Here is an 11,135-nt window from a genome sequence, read left to right on the forward strand (position 1 = left end):
ACGAGTGTGATAGATTTAGGGGGAAAAAATTTTTGAGAAATAAAAATAAATGATCGGGAAACGAAGTAATAGCGAAAAAGAGAGAGAAATCGATTTGTCTTTGCGATTTGATTTTTTTCTTTCTTCTTTTTTTTTTGTTTTTTTTTTTTTTTTTTTTTTTTTTTTGTTTTGTTTCAAGGGAAAACAAGGAAAAAGCAAAGAATATATCTGAAAAACTAAAAGAGATTTGTGTACGCCCTCGGCTGTCACGCATGCTGACAGCTGCATGGAAATCAGATGAGCGTTGTTTCTGTTGTTTTTCTTATGATAAGCATCCCTAAAAAGCACGTTTTCGTAAAAAGTATTTTATTTAAAAAAAAAAAAATTTATATATATATATTAAGTCCTTAGGACAATATATATAGTGGTACTCGAATATTCGAAGAGTCGGGACGAGACAAGCAAGAAAAAAACAAGTAGATATGTGTAGAGTAAGATGATTTATGTTTTATGATTTATTTGTTTACTTGTTTCGTTTTGTTTATCCCTTTTCTTGTCATTTCTTATTAAATTCGTAGAGTTTTATCGGAACGACTCTCCGAATTTAGACTTTGTCACGAGCACGCAGTGCGCATCCATTTGTTATATGTATATATATATATGTGTGTGAGTGTGTGTGTATATATACATATATATATATATATATATATATATATATATATATATATATAGATATATGTATGTATGTATGTATTTCAGTGACAATATAAAAGAGAGCTTTTGATTAGCACGCATTTATTATTAAATAACAAATTTATTAGAATTTATAGTCTTTCAATGCTTTAGTAACTACTGCAATTATTATACATATATCTCCTATCAAATTTAGTGCATTGGAAACGTGCTGCTGATACTCGTTGACAAATTCGAGTAAAAAAGAAAAAAAAAAAGAAAAAAAATTGACAAAGTTTATGTTCTTAGAAAAGAAAATAATGAATTTGAAAAAAGAATCATAGACTTCGTCGATCAAACAATCAAATCTTTGAATTATTCATTCATATTTAGAATATTCTTCTTAAAAAAAAAAAAAAAAATTTTCAAAGATTTGACAGTAGAAATAAATCACTAGCTAGAAAGAATGAAATTATACGACGAATATATACACACACACACACATATATATATATATATATGTTTATTTAAAATTACACATAATCTATTATTATAATTAGTATATAAATTCGTCGAATAATTTCATCATCCCCGCAATCTCCTAAAGTAATGATGACCCTATTGCTAACTAAACAGCTCTAACCCTTTGTGAATCCTATTTTTTTTTTATTTTTGAACTAATTATTTATATATATATATATATATATATATCTATTTTCAAAGATATTGTCATTTAAAAATGTTTTCATACAACTTGCAGCTCGACGGTGGCCCACCCTTCGGAACTGCCACCCTCTCCTCACCAATGGGAATAAATCTTCTCCGTGGAATAAGAAAGAGAGACACACAAAAAAAAACACAGACAAAGAATGAATGAACGAAAGAAAGAAAGATAGAAAGAAAGAGTGTATGCGTGTGTATGTATGTGTGTGTGTGTGTGAGAGAGAGAGAGAGAGAGAGAGAGAAAATAAGTAAGAAATAGAGAGGACACGTAACTCACAAGAATGGACCGTGTTTCCCGGTATTCCTTAGACGTATTCTCGTTTTTACGTCGTCATTTGGACGATCTTTTCGAAAGAAAAAGAGAAGCGAGTTTATACTTATCCGGGAAGACAAAACAAGAAGGAAGAAGGAAGAAACGGAGAAGATGACAGAAAATAAGGAGAAAGGGAGGGGGAGAGAGAGAGACAGAGAGAGAAAGAGAGAAAGAGAATGAAAGATAGCGAAGAAGAGCCAAGAGAGACAATAGACTGCCGAGCACACTGTAGCTTCAATTTTTGACTAGCCGATATAATACATAAACACAAAAAACACATACTCTTACATGTACACGTACACACACGAACACGCGCATATAAACGAGAGAAGAATACACATGTATGTACAAATATAGATATATATATATATATATGTATACATATATGTATGTCTATATATATTATAAATATTGTATACACGCGAGAGAAAGGGAGAGAGAGAGAGAGAGAGAGAGAGAGAGAGAGAGAGAGAGAGAGAGAGAGAGAGAGAGAGAGAGAGAGAGAGAGAGAGTGTTTAGATAAGGGTTGGGAGGGTAGACGCATCGCGAAAGTAACGCGACGAGAAAAAGAGAGCCTAGGAGAACGAGATAGAAGATGTAATTTGTTAAGGGGAGAGAGAAAGAGAGAGAGACAAAGAAATAGAGAGAGGCGCAAATGAGAGGCTCGTGTATTGTAAAATTGATTTGAGATAACTAAACGAAACACCGAAAAGACCAATTGAAAGAATAATAATGTCTCATAGATCGATCAGTCGATCGATCCACACGATGATCCAGTCTCTTGTTATCTTTTACTCTTTTCTATGACTATTTAGAAATTACGGACGCGTGAATTCATTTATATGTATATATATACATATATATATATATATATATATATATATATGATGTGTGTGTATGTGTATATATATATATTTAACGATACGACGCGTGTATATACTTTATCGATGATAAATCGATCTTGTTTCGATCGTAGATAAAGATCAACGTGTTTCGAATGATCGATCGTTATGTCTCTTTCGAGACCGCGCACGTTTTTACGAAAGAAATAAAAAGAGTAAGAAAATTAAAAGATTTTCGATGATCCCATGTACATACACAAATAAATCTACATGTGTATACCATATATAATATATATATATATATATATATATATATATATATATATATATATTATGCACATGTACAGATCATATATATATATATATATATATATATATATATATATATATATATATATATACATATACACATGATCAACCTTATAGGATCGATCGATTTTGCAGGGCCATTTTAGGGCTAGGATATTTTCGAAGTAATCGTGATACATGACATTGTGATCGATAACTTTTAATGTCATTATTAAGACGGTAAATATGATCAAGAAATATGAATGTCGTAAAGTTATTGATTTTGGAACGAGAAATAAGAAAGGAGTAAAAGTTCAAAAATAAATAAATAAGCAAGTAAATAAAAAATAAAGAAAGAAAAAGAGACTGGAGAATTCGTGGTTGTTACTTCGATAGAAAATTAATCGAACGAATCCATTTCGTATGAGCCGAGAAACGATGAGAATATAGAGGATTGATTTTTAATGCCGACTCGAATTCGAATTTTTTCAATTAAATCCATAGAACGTAAGCTTGTCGGCAATAGAAAATAATACAAAACAAACAAACAAAAAAAAACAAAAAAAGAACCAAAAAAAAAAACAAAAAAACGTACAATTGTATTTTGAGAATGAACGAGAGCCTCTTTTTCATTCTCGTTGTCGTTTAGAAATAATCGTAGCCGAAGCAGCACGTTCGAACTGAATATTCGAAAAAGAGGAGATACGTTACACGTCTAATCTTGTTCTAATCTTATCGTAAAATCGTACGAAGACTTTGATATAACAGTCTTTTAACGATTTTTTTTTTAGGAATTCATCGAAATTGTTAAAATCGATAAACGGTAATTAACAATATGTGAACGTCGATCGATCAAATTATAATTAGTTTCTAAGTATTGTATTTTAATCACGAACACGGTCGATCGACGAAAGAAATATATACATAATTATGTTATATATTTCCAAAAATTATAAAAGATTTCTGTAATAATCATCAAGTTTATGACGTTTTATCATGATCCATGCGCGACTTGTTGCTTATGGTGAAATTGAACTTCCGCTATTGTTTCCTTTTCTAATATCTCATTTCTTTTCTATTTCAATTTTTCTTTTTTCTCTTCCCTCCCATTTTTCCTATCACTCGGGGAAAAATTTTTCGACCGATATTAAATCGTGAAACCATTTGTCCGTTGTGTCGTTTCAAAAAATTAAAAAAGCAAAAAAACAAAAAGAAAACTAGATCACAATCACGAAAAACACATTACAACTTGATGATCTACGATCGTAAAAATCTGTATTTTGCGAGATTAACTTGGAAAGAGATGAAATCGTTCGGAAGAAAAAAAATATAAAAAAAAAAAAAAGGAAAAAGAAAAAAACCAAGAAAAAAGAACAATTACATCGTTCAGTAGTACGGGGAGACGTTACATTTTTTTTTCTTTTCCTTTTTTTTTTTTTTTTTTTTTTTTTTATCAAACGATCATGAGAAAAAATCAATTTAAAGAGAACGATCGGACGTGTTGGATCACGATATAAGTACTACATATGTATATTCCATTTAAAATACACTGCCGAGATGAATAATTGTGCGAGCGACCGGAAACAAATAAAAAAGAAAAAAAAAAACAGATTAGAAACGAGGTTACAATAGAGAGAATAGAAAAATGAAAAAGTTGCTAGTAAATAGTGGCTTTTTCGTTTCTGTTGTAAACGTACGTGATCTCTCGAAGGAAACATATTCAAACGTTTGATTAAGAAAGAATAAATATGAAAACGAGCCGGACGCATGATGATGATGCATAATAAGAAAACGATTAGTTTATAATGATGAATGAATTAATTAATTAATTGATTGATTGATTGATTGATTGATTGACTGATTAATTGATTGATTAATTGATTACTAATAATAACGATATAAATAACGATAATTATACGTTCTGAGTGTGATTTTAGATTTTAAGGAGTCTTACATGAAGGAATTCGTAGTTTCACAGGGAAATATATCTTAAGGAAGTAAAGAAAAAAAAATAAATAAATAAAAAAGAAAGAAAGAAAGGGAGAAAGAGAGAAAACAAGGAAGGAAGAAGAAAGAAAGAAAGAAAGAAAGAAAGGAAGGAAGGGAAAAAAGATAAACTAGAAAAGAATATCTAGATAGACGTATTTGTATTTAGAACACTGTAGTAAGTGTTGTATTGTGTCGCTCGTTTGACTCTTTTCTCTATATATATATATGTATATATATATGTGTATATATATATATATATATGTATGTATATATATATATTCTTTTTTGTTTCTCTTTATATCTTTTATTTTTCTTGGTTTCTTTAATGAACAGGAATCACATGTGTTCTCTTTTTTACGCGAATAAACTCGAATTGAGTTTTAATATGATTAGTGAAGAATGAGAGAAAGAGTGAGTGTATGTATGTGTGTATGTGTATATGTGAGAGAAAGAGAGAGAGAGAGAGAAATACATAGATAGTCGTAATTAAGTAATTTATCTATCTTCTAAGTATTTTTAAATGATGTTCCCGTATTCGCAAGAGGGAAAGGAATGCACGCGACCACTTTCATTTCGTTATTGCGTTAACGAAGTTTTAAAAAAAGGCATAAGATAAAAGAGGAAGATGAAGAAGAAGGAGATGGTGGGGAAAAAGTAGGGGAAAAAAGAAAAATCGAAGATATAGAAAAATCATTGTACAGTAGCCACGTTTGAGGTCGCGTGTATCTTAAAGGAATTAATAATAATAATGATAATGGTAATGATAATGATAATGATAATGATAATGATAATGATAATGATAATGATAATGATAATGATAATGATAATGATAATAAAAATAAAAAATAATTAGAATTTTCAACAGAGCATATAGAGCGAATGGTGAAAAATATTGAAGAATATTTGAAATAATACTTAATCGTAATTAAATTTACCAAGCGTTCTTTACCTGCGTACATTGTAATCGATATGTCAAATTTTCTTATCTCAGCGATTAATTCTTTTCTCGTAATTAGAGACATAGAAAGAAAAAAAAAGGGAAAGAAAAGAAAAGAAAAGAAATGAAAAGGAAAGAAAAGAAGAGAAAAAAAGAACCAGAAACGAAAATATAGAAAACGATGGAGCCGACCGTTTGAAAGAATTCACACACATCATTTGTATATAAATTCATCATATTCATCGTGTAAATAGATTTATCTGATATATATCCCGTAGATTGATTGATCCATCGTAATTAAAGACAAAACAAATAAACGCTGTGCTACTGTTTCGTGTTAGTGAAACATGTTTTGAGAGAAAGAGAGAGAGAGAGAGAGAGAGAGAGAGAGAGAGAGAGAGAGAGAGAGAGAGAGAGAGAGAGAGAGAGAGAGAGAGAGAGAGCGCATTAATTAATTATCATCGTTTCTAACAATCTATTCCAATTAATCTAATCGTTATTTTTCCTTTTTTTTTTTGAGATCCATACTTTATTATCTAAGTTCAAAAGGTCGTCGTTCTGTATGTTTATAATCGAATCACATCGATTATCATCAAAGTTCATGGTTACTTATAGTTTTAATTATTTCTTTTTTTAACGATATACGTATTCACGATAAACGTGATTTATCGATCATTGAAATCATCATATTTACAAAATGCAATTGCATTTTTTTTCTTCATCAACTTTTTTAACGAGCACACTTATCTCGATTATATTTAGAAACGACGAAAATTCAATGTTCGGATATATTATGCGTATAATATTTTTTTGTTTATTTTTTTCTCCTAAAGTAGCCAAGAAACTTCGTCCAATAGGAAGGTTCGATTAAACAACGTGTTAGTTACGACTCACTTTGCGATTATCTTTAAAAGTGAGATATAAACTATTTCGGGGATCTATAGAACATGGATGTTGAAGAAGATTCTTGAGAACGTACGAATAGAAGAGGTGATCTTCGAATAAAAATCATTGATCTATAAATGGACTAACGTACGACATTCCATCCATTTATATTTATATATACATATATATATTTTTTTTCTTTTTAATTTGCAATCTCTAGACCATCCTTAGCTTGCAAAAAATTCTTATTTTTTTTTATCTTCTTTTAACTTCTTTTAACTTAACATTTTAATCGATCCTTTTCGAAGATCAACTTCTATCATTCGTTGTCCTGGATCATCATCCACGTATCATCCTCTCGATAGTAATATTTAACAGTTCGATAAATAAAAGTATTTTAGGATCTACGAGTGAAAATAATCCTATTCCCATCTTCGAAGCTCAACAATGCTGTACTTGTTTAATTTCTTTTTCTTATATCCACGTTATTGGAAACGGAATGAGAGAATACACAAATGGAAAGCAAAAAAATTACTTGCTGTTGATTGAGGTCAGTAAAAAGAAAAAAGAACTATCACGAAGGAAAAGAACAAGAGATAAACAAATAAATAAATAAATAAATAAATAAATACATAAATAAACAAACAACAAAAATCCTGGAAGAGTTATATCCTAGTAAGATTTGTCGAAGTTTCGTGGACACTTTTTACGCAATTTGCAATTCAATTAACTAAATCGAGAATGAAGTTATAGACATTTGAAATATATAGTAACGTGAGAGAATGTTGTGTAAAGTATTGGTATGCTTGTCCTCTGTATGTATGCGATGAGAGAACGAGAGGGAGAGAGAGAGAGAGAATGAACGCGTGTAATTAATGTTTCCTATTAAACGAGTTAGACGACGATGACGATGAGTATACTTAAAGAAGACACTGATAAAAAAAAATACTTAGGCCAGTCTGTAGCTGATAGGTCGAGGCATTTAACACTGCACCACGATTAAAAAAAGAAAAAAAGAAAAGAGTGAAATAAGAAAGAAAGAGAGAGAGAGAGAAAAAGTATTTTTTTGCTTTTAATGTACGTATAAAACTTATAACACGACGCATACGTAAAATTATCTGTATGTGTAATACAAAGTGCATTTAATTCAAGCAAATAAGAAAACGCCAGCACATATTATGCACTGAAGACAGATAGGGATATTCGTGTTGGTCGTTGTTTCCATTTTTTTTTTTTTTTTTTTTTTTTTTTTTTTTTTTTTTTTTTTTTTTATTCCTTAACGTCGAACGTAAAAATGAAATGAATATAAATTGTCATTCATATATATATATATATATATATATATATATATATATATGTGTGTGTGTGTGTGTGTGTGTGTGTGTGTGTGTGTGTGTGTGTGTGTGTGTGTGTGTGTGTGTTTATAAACATTAATGGAAGCTAGGTGACGATAATTGTAAGATTTCGTAATCTGCGGTTACACCGAAATAATAATGAAGATCTAAAAGAAATAATGACTTGTTCGTTATGGAAAGTGGCCTGGCACGAATTACACACACGTATGCACAGATTCGTTCTAATTCGAAGAGAAAGAATGAGGGAAAGAAGAAAGATAAAAAGAAAGAGAGAGAGAGAGAGAGAATAAAAAATTGTGATAAAATCGATGAAGATTCTCTCTTGTCTCTTTGATCATGGTACAATTCAATTCGCTCAATCGCAATTTTTTCATTTTGTTTGTTTTATTTTTTTTCTTTCTTCTTTTTTTTTTAACTTTTTTTTTCTTTTTTCTTGTTTATTTCTTTTTTTTTTTCAGTTGTTACCTCCTTTCGTTCTATTTCATTAACTATTTTCTCGACGTATTTATGTATGTATGTTGTATGTTTGTATGTAATAAGTATCTAAGTAAGAAATTTTTACAGAAAGAAGTAACGTTATATTGGATCACTAAGTATTTGTATGAAATAATCTGTGGATGCTAGTAAAATGTACATAATCAATCACTCTTTGTGTTGTTTTTTTTTGTGTGTGTGTACTTTCAAAATGAGATAAGTCGATATATTTCATACAAATAAAATATTATTATTTGACGGGTGCAAAAGATCGATTGATTTTTTGTTTTCTTCGATATTATTTTCTATCCTATATATTATTTTTCACCTTACAAAATTATTATTCTTATACATGATCCTATTTTAACAAAGAGAATTGCCTAACAACGAGGCAAGAGGGATTAGAAAGTTTAAATTATGAATTTTCCGGAAAAAAAAAAATAAAAAAAAATAAAAAACACGTGTAACTGTAATAGAGAGAAAAATAAAGTGCACTAAAGGATAAATGAGGATAAATGAATGAACATAGTCGTGCTTCATCTGTTTTAAAGTAAAGAGGCAAAATAAATAAAACAAAAAAGAAAACAAATAAAGAAGACCAAGCACTTTTCAAAATTCGTCGGAATCGTAAAAAAAAAAAAAAGAAAAAAGAAAAAAAAACAAGAAAGTTTTGATTCGAAAATATTTTCGAGGGGCATCTGGGGAGAGAAACAAAAAAAGGAAAGAAATAAAAAATATGACTAAACGTACATTGCGAAAGAAAGAAACAAAGGCAAAAAAATGAAAAAAAAAAAAAAAAAAAAAAAAAAAAATACTAATAATTTTATCTCTTTAATGTTGATAGAATTTGAATGATAATAGTGATGAGAGAAAGTGGTCAGTCGTTAAGGAACCATAATGACCTGTTTTTAGTAACTAAGAGGCCTTAATTAATCGCGTTTATAATAAATAATACATTGCTGATGATCTTAAAGATAGCGTAAAAAATATTTCTCAGACGTACAAGTGTAATAGTACTAATTAAACACACGTTTAATATTATGAAGAAAAAAGGGAGATAAACAAACACAAGTATACACGTATACGTACACATACATATATACATACACATGCATATAGATTTACACGCGTTTATTACGCAGACTCGCGAATATCGATCACCTTCTCGTTCGATTTTTATGATCATTTTTTTTTCCTATTTACTTTTAAGACAAAAAGAATTTCTTTTTCGACATATCGAAAGTTCCACTTTCGTAAAAAATTATTGGAACCTCATAACGATATAAAAATTATTTAATTCGAAGAATAAATGAATACACTAACAATGAGAATCGAACGAGAGATGAGAATCTTCCTGTATAGTCATGTTTTCTCGGGGGTAAAATCATTTCTCTAGTTCTTTTTATTTCTTTTTTTTTTTTCCGTAGAGATCAAAGTCTCAAAAGGTAGGAATATACAAATGTTATATATACGCGGTTTTTTTTTTTATGTATCCAATGAAAAATCTATATTCATGGATCATAATTGAATAAATACTGCGCTCTTATTAAATTATTCTTATCACACGATAGACTTTTCACATCAGCACTGCCAATATACTTCGGTGTTGTAATAAAGCGACGCGTCGCAAATTTTAATTCTCTTGCTTTTTCGAAGATGAAAGAAGATATTTATAAAATGAGAAGAGAAAATATATATATATATATATATATATATATATATATATATATATTATTCGGTATTCCTATTAGTCTGTGAAATTGAATGAATAACTCGAAAAAGGAAAAAAAAAAAAGAAAAGCAATATGATTAAAAGCTATATCAATTAAATCTGTTTATGAAACATAAAAAGAAATGCAGACTAATTCTCTCGATGTACTAATTACTAATTAAATGATAATTTATTTTTCTTTTATGCAACGAGATTATATCTTCTGATTGTTTGAAATCAAATTTTTTCTTTCTTTTTTTTTTTTCATATGAAATGTGTAATAAAAAAAAGAAACCTAAAAAATTAAATGATAGAGAGAGAGATAGAGAAAGAGAATAATTATTCGAATCGGTTGGATGAAATCGTGTAAAAGAAAAATTGCGACGTTGTTGTTTAGAACGTTTTATCGAGAAAAAAAAAATATCCCATTTGGGGAAAAACACACTTTGTAAATGCACAACACACCAAGCCTGTAAATATTAGCGATTATGACTTTGATAAATTCGTGTACCTTGAAAGTAGCCCGAAGCCTTTCCACATTTTAGCGTTAAACGTTATTTCGATTATTATCTCTGATAAGAGATAAAAGGAAGAAATGGGAATTAAAAGTAGTATGAGAGAAAGAAAATAAAAAAGATAGAGCGAGAGAGAGAGAGAGAGAGAGAGATCGACGATGATCGTTTATGTAAATAAATTGATTAGAAAGTTTTAAGATTCGATTTACGTAAGATATACATACATATGTACGCGTACATACATATTATAAAATTACACCAAGGAGATCGAAGCTGGATAAATCGTAATTAGAATAGTTGTAAATTATCTTCTATTATTAACGAAGGGAAAAATGAAAGAACTAAGGATGGCGAAATAGTTAAAGAAGAAAAAGAAAAGAAAAGAAAAAAGAATTAGTAGCGACGTCCTTCTAAACTAAGAATCTTAGTTTCTTTTTTTTCTCTTCCCTTCG

General features: G+C 29.2%; 1 protein-coding gene across 2 annotated transcripts in view; it reads left to right on the forward strand.

Moving 5' to 3' along the window:
* Window positions 1-1,782, forward strand: part of LOC124429303 (serine/threonine-protein kinase NLK) — a 106,232-nt gene extending 104,450 nt beyond the window's left edge. For both annotated transcript variants that reach the window (XR_006943422.1, XM_046974407.1), the window contains one exon: window positions 1,412-1,782. Coding sequence is in view for 1 of the 2 variants with exons in the window: in XM_046974407.1 (XP_046830363.1) it covers window positions 1,412-1,466 (55 nt within the window). In the remaining variant the exon portion in view is untranslated. The remainder of the gene's footprint in view (window positions 1-1,411) is intronic.
* Window positions 1,783-11,135: the final 9,353 nt, after the last annotated feature.

Source organism: Vespa crabro, chromosome 15, assembly GCF_910589235.1.
Source record: "Vespa crabro chromosome 15, iyVesCrab1.2, whole genome shotgun sequence".
In the NCBI taxonomy this organism is placed as follows: Eukaryota; Metazoa; Arthropoda; class Insecta; order Hymenoptera; family Vespidae; genus Vespa; species Vespa crabro.